General features: G+C 26.6%; 1 protein-coding gene across 3 annotated transcripts in view; it reads left to right on the forward strand.

Annotated features, from left to right (window-relative positions):
* Positions 1–18,619, forward strand: part of LOC136078297 (uncharacterized) — a 105,557-nt gene that overhangs the window by 72,079 nt on the left and 14,859 nt on the right. For 2 of the 3 annotated variants that reach the window (XM_065793777.1, XM_065793778.1), the window contains one exon: positions 13,382–13,616. In XM_065793777.1, coding sequence (XP_065649849.1) covers positions 13,445–13,616 — 172 coding nt within the window. In that variant the 5' untranslated portion in view covers positions 13,382–13,444. The remainder of the gene's footprint in view (positions 1–13,381; positions 13,617–18,619) is intronic. The other variant, XM_065793779.1, reaches the window with a different exon arrangement.

Below are 18,619 nucleotides of genomic sequence, written 5' to 3' on the forward strand. Positions count from 1 at the left end.
TAACTCTAAAATTCTTTTTAATACTAAATTTCTTAATAATATTTTAAATGGATGGCATTTTTAAGAGAATTATGGTCCTATTGAATATTAATTAGTTTAATTTGTTTATAAATGTTTAATTTGTTTATAAATGTTTCAATTAGCAGGGGCTTAAGGCCCCCTGTTAATGTCAGCTGTTTAAAAAGGCAATTAAAACATTGATCAGATAAATAAAATTCATGTTTGAATTTATAAACAATACACAGATATATTTTAAATTGAAAAAAAATTATTTATTAATTTTTCTTTAAATACAGTTTTGGTAATGGAGCTTATTACCCCCTTTATTTAGCAGAATAGTTTGAACAAACAAAAAGAATAAGAAAGACGGCAGGAAAATTTATGCAACTAGCCAGACAATGACAGATGCCTACAATTCATATGTAAGCAGATATCTGCTAACCATGAATTCAAGAACTAAAAAAGTGCATTCCTGCACTAGTGCTCATAATGCTTCTACGTCAGCATCACTACTACCTATATTGCTGTCAACATCATTGTTAGCTGCAGCGCCATCAACAGAATCATCACCTTTATCTTCAGCATCTGCAAAAAGACCACAGACACCTTTATCTACTTCACTTCTTCATTTTCAAAAAAGTAATTTTTTAAAGATTTTTTTCTCAAAGAACTACAGCCCAGATTTGCGTAAACTTTTGGGGATTGTAGGTTGGTTAGAACCATCAGGTTTCGCTATGGAAAAAGCCTAACAGGTGATAAATATTTGAAGCGATTGAGAGAAGAAGAAGCAAAAAAAGATAATGCTCCAAGAAAAAAGACCACAATAAAAAGAAGAAATCTTCCAGTCAGAGATGATAGGGATAGTGATGAAGATGACGACACTGTGTTTAAAGAGTGGTATTTACAGAGGTCAAAGAGAAGAATGGGTGTGCTGTAACTTATGTGATACCATGTTAAATGCACAGAAATTTCAGACAGAGCTAATAGTGAAGCCATGGACTAGGTCTGTGAGAAGTGTCTAAAAATGATGTAAAAATAGTTTTATAGACTCAAATTTTAAAAAATGAGAGCTTATTGCTCTCAATTTTCAAAATTTGAGTCGGCGTTAGTTGTAACTTTTTAGCTTTTTTTTTTACTTTACGACTTTAAATTTGGCTGGATAAAGCTTTTGTACATATAGAAATATGTGTTGCGTATAGCTAAAAAATATTTCAAGATTGATTTTAATATTTGTTTATTTATTTCAAAAAGAGAAAAGAAAAAATTTGAAAAATTTTGGGCTCACCTAAAACAGAAAGTCTATTCCAATGATTTCAAAACAAAAAATCTTAACCACCTGAAATAGAGAATTCAACTTAAGTTACAAAATTTCAGTCTATAATACTTTGAAAACCTTCTTTGCTCGCTTGGGACTAAAATTCGCTACGCTATTAATCATGGGACACTTTCAGTTATAGGATAATCTATTATTGCTATCCTTACTTATTTGATCAGTTGTAAAACAATAATATAATTTGAATGACAATTACAAGCAATTCTTTTTGTGCAAATTTTTAGTAACCTCGTTATATATATATATATATATATATATATATATATATATATATATATATATATATATATATATATATATATATATATATACATATATATATATATATATATATATATATATATATATATATATATATATATATATATATATATATATATATATATATATATATATATATATATATATCAACTGCTAAACATATTTTGTTCCGAATATAAAAAAGTTTTTTTCTTAACAAAAAAATTTATGGAGAAAAAAAAACAGATAAAACGAACAAACCTAATACAATATATTTTTTTTTACTGATATCGCTGTGTGCCTAGTTTCTATTAAATAAAAATTTGTTAATAACAAATTGAGTTTTTATACTTAAAAGAAAATAGAGAAACTAAAATGAACTAACAAGTGTTCAACAAAACCGCTAATGTAAACGTATGGCGTATTTTGTAAAAAACTATAAAACTAGAAACAGTTAAATATATATAGAATATTATCTAGGCAGTTTTTGTCAATAAAAAACTTATTTTTACTGCGAGCGCAGTAAAAATGAATTTTTAAAGCAAAATAAATTTTCATGCTGAAATGAAATGTAAAAACTTACCTTCAATCTTGCAAATGAAACTGAGAAATTTTTTACTATTTATTATGCAAAACAACGCGCAAATAGACCACGATCGTAATAACAATATAAGACGTGTATAGCGGATTTAAAACGCCTATAGATTTAAAACGCCTATAGATTTAAAACGCCTATACATTTTTGCCTCTAATTTTCCAATAAATTTCCAATTAGCTTTCGTGTAATTAATATCCACGTCCTATTTTCCATAAGAACATATCTATAAAAAGATCCCAGTTTTCCGACAAAATCATTAAATGGGGATACGTCACCGTCTTACCCTCCTCCCACACATACTCATAGCAACGTTCTTGACTACATCTAACCATCAATAATTTTCTTCATTCTGAAGAGCGTATGTAAAAAGAGTAACTACTCCTTTATATTCCTCCTCAATATTTCAATAACAAAAACTTTGCCCTAGTTTTAGGAGTTTTAATTTTTTGTTACTTAAATTATCATTTAGTAGGAAGTTTAGTTTATTATTATTGCGGAAAAAAGCGTGGTTTGTTTTTAAAATCTTCATCCAAAAAAATTCAAGAAACAATTTAAGGTAGGTATCGAAGAATGAAAACCCCCCCATGAAAGTTACAAATTTAAATACATATTTTGGAATCGTTTTTTTTTAAGAAAAGAATGTTGAACATTTATTAAAGTGAAGACAAAATTTTACTTTTGAATTGATAAAGTTATTTACTTTTAAATGATTCATCTTTGTTAAAATAAAAACCAGTTAAATTAGGTAATTGGTCCGTCTTCACATAAAAGTAGGTTCTCCAACTATTTATTAATAATGTGTATGTATTTTAAAAATATTTTCTCATGGTTAATTAGGGTGGGTTTTTTGTTTTCTAAGTAGGGATTTGTAGAATTTCCCCTGTTTTACTAACATTAGTAAGCGCAGTCAAAACTATGTGCCAATATCTGTGCTAAACTATTTTTTAATGTGGAAAAAAAAAGGGCATGTATAAAGGTTTTTATTTTTATAAATATATAGATATAGAATAAGAAGGCTGATATATCTAGCTTTAATTGTTGCAAAGGTTTTTTTATTGACTTCATTTAAATGAAGGTTTACTAAAATTATTTTTTTTCAGTTTTGTAGTAGATTTACTTACTGATAGGTATTTATTATTATTATTATTATGATTAAGTTTACAGCTATTTAAAATCATAGAAAAAATAAAGTACATAACACTTCAGTTTTTTTTCATGTTAAAATAAATTTTAGATGCTATCTTTAGGTATTTTGATGTTTTAGACCTGTGTTATTTGGAACTGCGTTTTTCACTTGATATTTCATTGAAAAAAAATCAAATAAAAATCAGTTTAAATTAAATTTTTTGAATAACTTTGTTTCAAATAACACTTGAATATTGAAACGTTTAATGTTTTATTGTTTAAAACATTTAAAATATCCGAAAATTTTAAAAACATATGTCACTGTTAATTGATCATTTAATGGTCCGTATTTGCAAAACACCGAAAAATATTATATTAATAACTTGGTAAAATAATATGTATTCATAATTTTATCTCTAAACGAATTTTAGGAAAAATTATTAATTTTTAACGTAAAGCGATACTTTAAGAAAACATTTTTTCATAAGTTTAAGTTTTGAAGATATTAAAACATTCATATTTAAAGCTTAAATCAAAGAAGCTATCCCAGAGAGCATAAGACCTAAATAAGACGTCTTTTAAACGTACAAAGACGTCTAAAACGTTCTTAAGACGTTTAAAAGACGTTTAAAAGACGTTTAAAAGACGTTTAAAACACGTCTATTTTACGTTCTGTGTCCTGTGGGATGTAAGTTATTTACTATAAAAACATTACTTGAGTAAAAATATAGCATATGCAAAATGTCATAATATGCTGAAGCATTTGGCTGGGAGTGCAAGATATTGTTTCACACCATGAGAAGAGCAATATGTTATCATATTTGATTCTCATTAATACATCTAATTTATGTAAACTAATAACTTTTTATTGAATAAAGATGCATTTTTATTCACTATATTTATTTAAAAAATTCACTGGTTTTAAAACTTGTATTTGTGAAAGATTTATGATAGGGTGGAGTCGGACACATATTTGGAGGATTGTTCTGGGCAACTTAATCCATTTTCACATTTAAAATGAGCAACTTTTTTATATAAATAATTATACATTTAATATAATACGCAAACCCATAATAGTAATTTATTTAGTTCCAATAAAAATCGCTAAGATTTGAAAAAAGAGCTTTTAAATTTATTTTCATTAGAAAAAAGCTTATGTTTATATTTCTAAGTGATGACATTTTCATTCTTATTCCGTAATTATCAGAGGCAATTTTTAAAGACAATTTTTTTTAATATATGTTGAGAACATTCCAAGACTAGTTAATTATTTATAATATCTGTGTAACATGGATAAAGTAGAGGTCATAGTTAAGCTATATGCCCGATATTGTATTTTGTAGGCTACCATCCAATTTTGAAACACGCTTTTTTCCTAACATTTTTTCTTTTATCTTTTGTATAATATTAAGATATACAATAATTTTTATTTCTTATTTCTAATTCAATAAATAAATGTTTCTACTTTTAACAAAGCCTTTTGACACTTTTCCTTATAACTAATATTTAGTTTTTTGTTTACTCTCTTAAATTTTTCTATAATTCATAGCATGTTAGCATTGCTCATGCGTAGTTAAACTTTAGGCTATGCACTTTATTGATTTTTTTTTCTTTTGTTTTCTTAATTCTTGTAATTTTCATAAACACTTACATAAAGCTGGCTCGGGGCCCTAGGGCAAAATTAATTTGTGAAAAAAAAACCTACGTGTCATTACTCTATACTATTAAACTTTAAATATAATTGTAATGATTTTTTTGATACATAGCAGGTATTTAAGGCGATACCTAAATTATTGGGGTCTTGAAATAGATTTTCTCGTTGTCAAAGCAACCCTTCTCTCCTCCATTATTATTTAAATGGTATAATACTAAATAATAAAAAACAAATCGACTGTCAGTCAATTTCAAATATGTATTAGTCAATTTTCTTCGTCTTGCCTAGAAAATATATTTGCCGATTTAGTCGACAGTTGAATTATTTTATAGTCGTAACAACACTAATTTAAACTAAACGGTCCTTTCACCGTTTTTTTTATAGTTTCTTTTAATTATTTCGTTTAGTACTTATATGAAACGCTTTATATTTTTTGTCGTTTTTTTACTTACATTGTTATATCTAGAATAAAATAAAACGTTCCTTTTGCCTGATTTTTTAAATTATTTTACCTAGAGTTTAAACAAAACGTTATATATATATATATATATATATATATATATATATATATATACATATATATATATATATATATATATATATATATATATATATATATATATATATATATATATATATATATATATATATATATTATACCATTTGATATAGCTAAAATGAAACTAAATCATAATTTTGAAACAAGATAAAAATAGTTATATGGATATGCACATAGTTAACCTGAAATTAGTTTCTCATGTGATTTTCTGACCTGTAAAACTAACATTTTGTAAATGTTAATAAATCTTTTTGTGCAACTGTTGACTCAGTATAAAAAAACAGCTCAGTATGAGTTTGGCTAAATTTGACTAAGAAAAAGATACCAAAAGTTATTAATAAAGCTTTAAAGTAAGTAAGCCTAAACTTTGGTGCCTAAAAATATCTGGTATGGCACCAAAGTAAACTCTCACATATGAGATCCTAGTTCTATCTATATTGGTCTCTGTACAGAAAGGTGATTTAGTACTACTCTTCTTCTTTGAACACAATTGCTGATTTATGTGGAACAGTAAAGTTTTCTCTACGTAGAGTATTTATCTACTTTTTTCAAATCTTGTTACCTGATTTGTAATGGAATTCTATAAAAATATAGACTAATAAAATTAAAAAATCACCAGAGTAACAGCATATATTTTAATACTCTGGCGATGCTTTATTTTATTAGTCAATTTTATAGAATATATTTTAATGATATATATCATCATTTTGTGGAACTTCTTGCTTGATGTAGTTTAATTTAGATATGGAAAAAAATGCTATCAGCAAGATCTTTTGCAGTACATCCTTATGCAAAACAAGACATGTCAATTTATATCTTTTCATCAACATTATAGCCTACACTCAATATAATTCATGTAAAGTAAAAAAAAAACATTTAATAAAAATGTAATAAACATAAAAAATGTTACAAAATATTTTTTATGTTTTTTAAATTTTTATTAAATTAATAAACATAAAAAATGTAACAAAATATATATATGTATATATACATATATATATATATATATATATATATATATATATATATATATATATATATATATATATATATATATATATATATATATATATATATATATATATATATATATATATATATATATATATATATATATATATATATATATATATATATTTATATATATATATATATATATATATATATATATATATATATATATATATATATCTATAAATAATGTAGTGTAATCTACAAAATAGAGTGCTCAATGTTCTTAAAGAACCGAGCAATGATAAATTAGCAAAAATAAATATATATATATATATATATATATATATCTATATATATTTATTTATATATATATTTTTTTCAGGCGCGGATGCAGCATCAAGATAGTTATTTTTCAGACATGGAGCTAATTCCAAAAATTTATATGTTTATAGTTATATAAAGTAAATATGCTTTAAAAAAAATTGCAATGATTGGAGCCTTGATACAAACGTTAAAGCAACAAGTTGATAAAATAATTTTTGTACTATACTTAACTAAATCTATATTCATCGATAAATTCTAAATTTTTTTTTGTCGAAAGTGGTAATTCTAACAAAGATATAGGAAACAAGTATCTTTGATGACATTGAAACATATCAGGATGTTATTAAGAATCGTATCAAGATGTAGGCCAAGGCTGTAAACGTAAATACCAAAGTCAACAATTTGAATTTTTTTACCACATAACAGAAAGAAATTAAGTTGTCGCCAGTATTGCTTGTCATTCGGATACCGATAAAACCTTACTCTTAGTAAACAATTTATAAAAAAATAGTTCAGCAGTACTAATCAAATGTATCATTATGCATTTTTAAGCAAATGAATTAAATTTGCATACTTACTCAACAGGTTTTAATGAAAAAATAGTGATAACAATAATGGAAGAACTGTTATGAGTTAGTTTAACGAAAAACAAAGAAAGAATTTATAAATCACTGACCAAGGTTCATGATTTCTTTTTCCAATTTTCTTCATAAATTGCACCTATACAAATCTGACAAAATCGAAATTTTTAATATTTAGTTTAAAGATCCTTAAGTAAATATAAAAAATGTTACAAAATATAAAATGTAAAAAATATTACATTATTACTTCTATATTATTTTCACTTTATTAAAAGAAAACAACAAAGTTTTATAAGAAATTAAAGCGTTTTATAAATTAAACATTATTCATATTATAAAACAATAAAAATATGAAAAAGTAAAAAACCTGTTTGGTTAAGACCAGAAAAAATTGAGAAGGAAAAAAGCGTTAGAATTAGTGTGAAATGAAGTCAGGTGACTGAAAAACTAAATTCATTTTGCAAAAGTAAATATAACTTTAAAATTCACGCAATAATATTTATTTACTCGTAAGAGTAAATATAATTTTAAATTCTCTTTAGAGTAAATAACAAATATTATTGCGTGAATTTTAAAGTTATATTTACCTTTGCAAAATGAGTTTAGTTTTCCAGTCAACTGACTTCATTTCACACTATTTTTAACGTTTTTTTTCTTCTCAATTGTTTCCAATCTTAACCAATCGATATACATACCTTTTCATATTTTTAACGTTTTATAATATGAATTATGTTTAATTTATCAAACGCTTTGATTTCTTGTTTAACTTTGTTGTTTTCTTTTAATAAAGTGAAAATAATATAAAAGTAATAATGTAATATGAGGCGTTGCGAACGAAAGGGGCACACCAACTAAACTTAGGATTTGAGTAAGCGCGCAAAATTATTCTTTTTCTTACCACGTGGTGGAAGAGTTTACACCCCCTCCCCCTCTGTGGTAATTGGTGGTTTTTTTCAGACCCCTTCCCCCTTCCCCTAAGCTACCACATGGTTTTTGAACGCTCCCTATATCGCGTTTGAAGTTTCTAGACTGAAATTTGCCTGATACATTTATAATAAAATCAGTATCATTAATTACAGACGTAAAACAAACAACTTTCCGTCTAGAAACATAAAACGTGATTTACTCAAAACCACTGCACCCATTTTTGCCAATTGAATTTTTTAATTTTTTTTACACACAAAATTAAGATTGATATATCATGCATTTTTTATTTTTTTGTGGGGGGAGGGGGCATATTTAAATAATTAAGTTACTTTGACTTCAGAGAGAATGGTCTCCAAACATAGTTTAAAAAAAAGCGCAATCCAAATACGTAACACAAAAAAAATGATAAAGAAACTCATGGTATGCATATTTTTGTAATAATTAAACAATATTAGCAAGAAATTTGCATAGCTACATAAAAACTTTGTTTTTTTTCTCAGTTATAGAGCATAAAGCATACAAGCATTTAAAAAAAAGTTCCTTGAAAACGAGTTTCAAAAATAAGTCCTTTGACTGCAATAAAGTAACATCTAGAATATTATTTAAATCCATTTCACATAATTTTCTTCTACATTTTAATTTATCTAACTTTTATCTGCAATAGGGGCATGATAAAGAAAAAATATTTAAAAAAAACTCCCTTGGAAACTAATTACAAAATAGTCTTTTTTATTAAAAATTTAGAAAATCACTTAAATGCATTTCATTCTTTTCATCTGGAATTTAAACAAGGTCTATAGCCACTAAAAAATGATAAAAAAAAACTTCCTAAGAGTGAACAGTTTTGAAATAATTAGACACTTTGGACTAGAAATATTATAAAAATATTAAACAAACAAAATGTAAATAAACTTATGGTTTAGTAACAATAGAGCACATAGGCTAGCGATCAAGCATTTAAAAGTCAAGAAGATCTTCATCGCCCACGTCATCATTATCAAGATGAACTTTTTCACAATCATGCATTGCGATAATATTGTTGAATAATTTCTTATAGTGCACAGGCACGTACATTTAAAGACTTTTTATATCGGCCAGTTTTTCTGCTGATAAATGTACATGCGACCCATATTTCACTGGAAGTACGATTTTAGAGAGATCAAATATTTTAGCATTATATTGCTTTGACCTGCCTATTTGCAGTTGAACATTTTCAGGTTCTGTTACATTATAGTTTGGTTTAATGGCATACCCTTGTTTGTATTCATTTGAAAATGAAAATACACGGCCGTCTTTAAAGCTGACATTCTGAAGGGTCCTTTTCAAAATCACATTTTGCATTACTCCAAAATCTAAGAAATCAGTAATTTCAATTTTTACTACTTTGAAAGGGTTTCTTATTTTTGAAAGTTTAATAAGTTCAATGTAGTTGTCTTGGGAAAACACTTCAGCACCTTTTAATTTCTTTTCAATTATCCCGAAGTCTCGATTACATGGCAAGTACGAATGTCCAGGTATCATGAAGTAATGATCAATACTTTTGAATGATTCATCATGTATTTTTCTTAAACAAGAAAGTACCACATTCACATTTTTATTTTGGCCTCCACAGTTATCGCTAAACATAACACGTACATGCAAGAGTTTCCGGTTTTATTGTTATGAATGTCGAAATTGTATGTCCATATCTTTCTTTTATATTTTATGCAGCTAAGGTTGCATCATCATTATTTTTTAAAAGAAGTTTATCTTGAACTGTTTTTGCACGCTTTCTATGCACAGCCTGATTAAGCTTCAATTCTGAAATACGAGCCTGGTTTCCAGCATTAACCTCTAAACTTTTTAACTCTATTTCAGTTTTGTCACAAAAATTACATGCATCACTTTTGGGTTATTCAAACCCCAGATTAAATTCAGTATTAAAAATTTTTCTATAAAACCATTTTTTTGTAACTTTGCTATCATTCACGCATCCACTCTAAATACTTCTCTTAAACAGCATTAATGTTCATACCTGTTGGTAAGTACTTACGATTCGGACTCTTTGCTCTACTATAATGGCTTGATAATTTTGGCAATGCATTTATGTGCTCACGTACAAAATTAGCATATTCGTCTGATATTTTAGTAATTGGTTTACGGTTGCCTCGTTTGTCTTTTTCAACTGAAGCAATAACAGTTTGCTTATCCAAAACAGTTCTGGATTGCTTAATACTAATGCCAAATATACTAATAAATGCACTTCGACACACAATGTGTTCGGTGTTTTCATACAAAACTTTATAATGAATAGTTCTAAGTTTCTTACTAGGTCGCTGAGTGATACGGGAACGTCCTGGATCTTCACTTTTTAATATCCTACTGAGATAAGCATTCTGTTCATTAAAGTTACCTATCTTCCAAAAATTGTCAAAAAGTATTTGAATTTTATCAATGCCAATTTTTGTGAAACACCCACACGAACATGGTGGCCCTATTGAACGTGGTGCAACATCTTTTCCAGATTTGTAACTGGTATAGGCTTGTCCCGTATTTCTTTTCATTTTTTTAACTGAATCTTTCCACAATTCAATATTCTTTGTTCTTTTACGAGCATATCCAGATGGACCAGGCTGCACTTCATTATCCGAATCACTCATAATTATCTAGGCAAATAATTTACACAATTAGGAAAATGCCAATCAATAATAATAGCACTTTCACTAAAGATTGTTTAAAGCCTACTAGTTAATTACATTGAAGACGTATTTTAATATTTAAATACCAAATTGACACTCGCTATTGGTCAGCTTGCGTGAGTCTCGGCTCTGATTGGTTCCCCGAGTTTCTCTCGCTTGGTTGCTGTGCCTCTTTCGGACGAACGTTTTACTCGTTACAAAGTGTGTTTCTTTAGATTTTATCACGTGTAAATAGCAAGGGATTTTCAGTCAGAAAGAGGCCCACTGACACGTTGATCTTGTGTTATATTGTAGATCACAGACTAAAGTAAAAAATGGTTAAAGAAAACGGATTTTCGAAAATTGGTTGGTGTGTTCCTTTCATTCGCAACGCCTCATATAGTAAGACTAATTTAATATATAAAACTTAAATTGAGTAAAAAACATTTCAAATTTTATTCGCAAAAGATTTTTTTTATTCATCTTATCAACTGTTGTCAAAGAAAAAAATAAAAATTAAAATTATAATATGAGGAGCGGATGTATCTTTTTTTTCTAAAGCCTTTGCGCTCCAACCCCGAATGTTAAGAACAACAAGTGTATAAATTTTTATTTTTTTATTTCTTTAAACAAAATTTAAATTCGTCTATAATTTCAAACTTAATTTAGTGTTCAAAAATAATGGCCGTATAAAACTTGTATGCAAAGCATTCTCTATACAACTAAGGCATGGTACACGTTTTTCCGAACAAAAAGATAAGTTTTTTCAATTACAATATATGTAAGTTTTTCATCAAAAAGTATAATATAATTGGTATGTATGGAAATATTAATTTAACCGCTATTTTAATCTGGTAAAAGCAATGCGACTATATCAATTCGTCAAGCGTAGTTTTATTTAGAAAGGATGTAATTTTCAACATAAAATATCTTGGGGCTTGGCTATAGATAAGTTTATGGATTTGATTTTTTCATAATAGTACGTATTGGTGTTTGTTTTCAAAGAATGTAACTTGAAATTTATAATCAGACATTATTTGGAAAAATTATCCATGAAAAACCATTTTTTTATGAAAATTGAAGTTATTATTTTCAATACCACACCTAAACAAGTATGTTTAACAATAATGTCACGTTAGATTCAGATAAACTATGGTAGTTTTAATTTTTCTACAAAAGTCGTTTTAGCATAAATAATCATAACATTTAGTCCCATACAAAAAACTGTTTTCGGTATTCAGTCATCTTTAAAAAATAATTTATTCCATTCAGAATGCGTAAACAATTAAAAAACAGGGGCGGTAAACTTTATAAACAGATTACTTTCATTTTCAAACTCGTTTCGTTATTATATCAATAGTAAACTTTAATTGCCATTTGGTTTCTTTTATTTTTATAATAAAAATTTAAAATAACATTAGTTACTTTTAATTTATTGTTATAAAAACAATTATATCTTTGAACACTAAGTCGATACAAATAGCTATTATGGCTTCAGTAATGTATAAAGATAAGTACTTTTTGTTGTTAGTACAGAGCAAAATAAAAATATATATTACATAATTCATTCCAACAGCTTTTAAAAGAAGCACATTTTTTTTAAAATTTAACAACATAAATGTATTAAATTGTAATTAGGTTCATAAATTATGTCATAAAAACACTTCAAGATATCTTTATAATTATAGATATCTTCAAGGTATCTTTATAATATTTATACATCTCCGGCAAAACTGTTATGACAGCTTCGGTTCTTTTTAATATTTTACCATTATTTACGAATTCTTTGTTTGCATAAATTAAATGAAAATAAACAAGAAGTTGTTCGGTTTGTGACTAACAACCAATCGATTTGTTTAAAACTATCGGCATTTTTATTACGAGTTTCTTTGTTCAATGCCTTAGTTGCATTGAGTTCTTATTTGACGAAAATATAGAGACGCAATGTTTGGAATTTGCTCAATGTCTCGACGTTAGCTTCTCAAACACTGAAAAACAGTGCAACTGCTCAAGGATGTGACATTTTAATTAATGTTTTATGAATTTATAAAATATTTCAAACTTTTATTTTACTATTTAAAGCAAAACTTATATTTATATTAATATTAAAATTTTAATGGCTATATCATTCACATTTTTTTTAATTAACAAGAAAGCAGTTAGAAATAAAAATTTGAAATCATAAAGTTTTTTGCTGAATTAATAATACAATGAATGTGTTAAAAAAAAAATTTCTGGTCTAAATGTTTATTAAATCAAAAAGTATAAGTGCATATATACATACTATATATGTGTATATGCATATATATATATATATATATATATATATATATATATTTATATATATATATATATATATATATATATATATATATATATATATATATATATATATATATATATATATATATATATATATATATATATAGGTATATATATCGCATCATATCAATATATCATAGTTGTATATATCAAATCTTGACAACAGGCTGATGTCTTCGAGTACCACTTCAATCGATAAAAATCAAAGAAATGAAATAAAAGACGACTTTTTCATAGCCTTAAAAGGTTTATACAAGAAAATAGAATTTAGTGACAAGATTTTATTTATTGTTGAACAACAATTGGATAAAACTGAAGAAGATACAGAAGAGCATTTAAAAGGTACATGTTAATTGTTCGTTTTTTAGAAAAAAAATTTAATCAATTATTTATGCTGTAGTTTTATGTGTTGTGAAAATGCATTGGGGCAAAGTTCAACATTCAGCTTGTTTAACATCGTGCAGAATTCATTGTTTTTTCCTGTTATAAATTTCATGTATTATTTTTATATTTTAAAGCGATAACAAATACAATGTTTAATCTGTTTTTATTGTTATTTTTCAGATCTACTGTTTATATTTTGAAACTTTTTATTCAAATGTATTTTAAATATAATTTATCTTGCTTTTTAAGGGGAAAGCGTTTAGATTTTTTATTTAGTGTATTTTAGTAATTTTTATTTGAACATTATTACGTTTTACCTACTTTTTAAAAGAAAAAAAACACAAGCTAGAAATATTCTAAAATTGTCAAATCCATTGCGTCAAATGTTTACTGCTAACTTGCAATTTGTATAGAGTTTTTTAAGGTCAGTTTCCTACTCATCATTTTTTTTACGGGAACGGGAAAGGAAGAAATTAAAATTATACAACGCATGCTCATGAGATTTTCTCTTTCTTTTCCTGTTCCCGTAGAAAAAAAGATGAATGGATACTAACCTTTATGCTTGAAAAAGTATGAATTTATTAAATAATTTTTAATTTTTAATTCGCAAAAACTTAATTAGAAAATAAGAAATATCGCTTTTAAAAGTAACTTAAATTGAGTACAAACAATATATGATATAAATAGATTGGAGTTGGAATTTTCTCTATAAAAGAGAATTACATAATTATTTTACTTAGCAGTTATTCTGTATTCTAATTGCTTAAGAATTTTCATTAATTTATTTGCATTTAGATTATTATCTAGCCTTATATATATTTTTGTAGTATTTATTTAATACAAGGATCTGACTAATATTAAAAGTAGAAAAGTCAGTTTTTTATTTTTAAGTTTATATTTTTGCTATTTACTCATGCAAAAACGGCTAAATTTATATTGATGAAATCTAGCTTTACATTACATTAAAAAACATTACATTAATATAACACAACATCCAAATTTTTTTTTGAAGTTTTCAACCTTTTTTTATTTGTTTTCATCATTATGATATCAAACATTCATTGGCTCTAAAACGTTTGTTCAAAATGTTAAATTTGAATATATACGTTTATTTGAAATAGTATCTAAATAGTTTTAGCTCAAACATGATTAATAATAAAAATACAAGACACACTAACCCTATTAATTGTAATCGTTGCTCACCGTGCATGTCAATTAATAAAGTCCTGAACGAGAGGCGATTCTACTCTTCATGTTTGCATCACTGATACTTCTAGACAATATCCGATCATTTTGATGGTTTAAGAAAGCTTCAACATTGAATAAACATTCATCAGTGAAAACAATTCCGGAGTGGCGCACCGAAGAAAAACGTTTGAGCAAAATCTTTCCATTCTTACTTTCTTCATATTGTCTGTGAGAAGATGAGGTTTTTGGAACTTGGATGGGATAAGTTTTAGCTTATCCTTGCATATTTTTCTCAGAGATTCACGAAATCATTTGCCATTTTTCTAATCGACTTCCTTGGATTTCGATGAATTCTATCACGCATTTTTTCGATAATAATTTTGCTACTTGATGTTGGTGGTCTTCCACTTCTAGGCTTGTCTTAAGTGCTGCCTGTCTCCTTTAAACGTTTCAAATTGTTATAGACAGTTCTTCGAGGAATTTTAAGTCTATTTGCTATCTCTGCTCCGTGCATCCACTAAAGAACAAATGCTTTATAGAAACTCGATGGTCTTTTGTGACTTTCATACTAAAAATAAAATAGATTTAAATAAAAAAAATGCCTGATTACGATTAAAATTAGACATAGGAATGAAATGGAAACAAAAATATTGTCAAGTAATACATTTTCTTAAGCTGAATAAACTAATAAAAATGAGTGCCAGAACTTTCTGGTCACACTGTACATCAGGTATACAACAAGGTTTAGAATCGTGTAAAAACTTTCTGACTTGAAATCTTGTTATGGAAACGACCTAACAAAAAGAAAGAAAAGAAAGAAGCGTTATCAGGGTCAAAAATCAATTTGGTTTGCTAAAAGAAGCAGAAAATTAAGAGAAATAGAAAAAAAGTACTTTAAACGAAAAAAATTGAATTACAAATTACGAATTATGGAAGAGAAAAATTGAATTACAAAGTACCAAGGACGCCTAGAGTAATGAAAGGCATTTGAATAGAACGGTTGCATAGTTGTCAGAGCATAGAAACTGAAACAAGATTTTAAAAATGTTTCACATTTATAGAAGTACATAGGTAGAATATTTTCAAAGATTTTTGGAGCATAAGCCAAAAATTTTTGAAGATATTTTCGAAAAAAAAGTTAATAATCTTTACCTGTTAAAAACTGGTGGGGAGAACAATTGGTGAGAACCAAAAAGAGCACAAACTTTGTTTTACTATTTCAAAAAAGGAGACCAATCAATCAAAGTGTGCAGGACAATGTTTTTGAAGGCTCTCTGGATGGACAGTTTTAAATTGAAAAAATGAATAAGTTTAAAAAAAATTTTTTTGTGAAAACAAAAAATTTCTTTTAAAACTAAAGATTCAAGTTTAAAGTCTTTTGAAAAAGAACGCAAGGAGCCAAGAAATTTGCAGAATGGAGCCTAGAAATTTGCAGAATGGACTTATTCACAGTAATAAAGTTTGAAATTTGCAAAATAGAGTAATTGCAGTAATAAAATTTGAAATTTGTAAAATAGAATCAATGCCAGAAATAAAATTTGAAATTTGTAGAACAGAATTATTGCCAGTAATGAAACAGCTCTATTGTCATGTTTGTACGCATAAAATATTGTTGCCAGAGTGGCAATCAAATCTATGTCTTTACGTTTTTTATGTAAACGATTGGTGTAAAACACGTTGCGTGCATGCTTTGTATACTTGCAAGTTTCATGAAGATGTTTATATACGAAATCTTGAATTTTACTGTTCTAAAAAAAACCAATGTGAGATATGTACTCTTTTTAAATTCAGCAATTAATAGCTAAGAATTAGAACAATATAGTTGTTGTTTAGAGCATCAAACTTGTTAATTAGAGCATCAATTTTGTTGTTAAGAACATCAATGTTGTTGTTTAGAGCATCAATGTTGTTGTTAAGAACATCAATGTTGTTGTTAAGAACATCAATGTTGTTGTTAAGAACATCAATGTTGTTGTTTAGAACATCAATGTTGTTGTCAAGAACATCAATGTTGTTGTTAAGAACATCAATGTTGTTGTTTAGAACATAAGTGTTGTTGTTAAGAATATCAATGTTGTTGTTAAGAACATCAAAGTAAGTAAGATGAAACTCAAGCAGAAGAAAGATTTAAAAAAATTGTTGTTTTTACTTTTGATTTTTATACGTTTGTTTGAATTCAATATATTTTTTGTATTTAAGACAACATTTGTTTAGTTTTGTTAATAGGAGAAGCTGTTAAAGGAGAGAATTTAGTTTTAGAAATGAGTTTTCTAGTATTTTTCTAATGTTATAGAGGTAATATTAAAAAACTGAAAAACTGAAGAGGAAAAAAAAAAAATAATAAAAGAAAAAAGGGGGTAACAAAAAACCTAATATTAAGTTTTTTATCATAAAATGTTGATGCGTTTCAAAAACCTGTAATGTCACAAACGTGCTAATTACTAAAGAGACCGAATTTACCAACTCTTATTTTATATTTCAAAGAATGAAAAAAAGAAGAAGAACCGTTTCCTAAAATTCAATTCTTTATTTTTGAGAATAATTTCTGTCTCTCCTGTAAATTTAATTATTATGCCGCTAGCAGGTCTGCACTCTAAGCCGGCGTTATTGCTATAACTGTTAAGCAATAATTGCAAAATAAGAAACGAGAGAAAAGAATAGTCGGACCTATTGGAACAAAGAAGATATAAGGTGTGTTAAAATAGCAATAGAATTCAAACAATTTTTAAGAACAGCTTTTAAAAATTTAGTGTTCTTATAGATTCATCACACTCTCATGTTAAAAAGGCTTTTTTTATTTAAAAATATTTTTTTTAAATTTTTAAAAAAAGTCTACTTTATAAAACTTTATAAAAAAAAAAAAAAGTAAAAGTTTATTTTCCAGGCTAGATTTTGATTCACTTTTTTATGCAAAGTTATGCATTTTCCCTTTTTATTCTTAGCATCAGAAGATTTTACATTTAGGAACATATATCAAATAAGTTTACCAATAACTGAAGACCATAAATTATTGACGTATATATCTGACGAATGGGTTCAGATATACTTCCAATAGGACTGTAAATACTTCTAAAATAATATAAAAAACAAGTTAAACCAACAACATTTTATTTCAGTACAAATTTTTCTCACTTTAAAGTTTTTAGTGACAAAACAACATTAAAATGATTATTGTTTTTATTTTCTAAAAGAATATTATGAGATGTTAGTTAGTCAAGTTTAGTGGAAGCTGAATATTATAGCCTTGTTAGTTTTGTCCTGTGTATAACCACACTGCTATATCTATTCCAATAAGATTTGCAGTACCAAGAATCTCTAGATCTGTAGCCCATATACCATCTGCGGATATACCACTTTTGGTGAGATAACTCTCAACGTCATCACTTAAATATCCTGATAAGAGACTGGAACAAGGTTCTGTTGTCATGTGTTTTACAACCAGATCGCAAACACATACATTTTGACATTCAGAACCTGACAGCAAAAACAAAGTTGCTCAGAAAAAACAATTTCCATCAGCTTTGCATGCATTTTTAAAGGTACATCATTTTCTTTTCCATCAATAAGATCTGGCATAACAAGTATTTTGAGAGCAAGTTTTTCAGCAATTTTCTGGCATATATCTTTGGAGGGATGTTTCATTAGGTTGAAGTGGCGTTGAAATTCATCTTTATCACCACATTCTGAAGATAACTCAGACATTTTTGAATTACTTTCCTTTATAATAAATAGTTTAAGATGATGTAGAGACTATTTTTTTTGCAATGTGTTAT

Source organism: Hydra vulgaris, chromosome 03 (assembly GCF_038396675.1).
Source record: "Hydra vulgaris chromosome 03, alternate assembly HydraT2T_AEP".
NCBI classification, from domain to species: Eukaryota; Metazoa; Cnidaria; class Hydrozoa; order Anthoathecata; family Hydridae; genus Hydra; species Hydra vulgaris.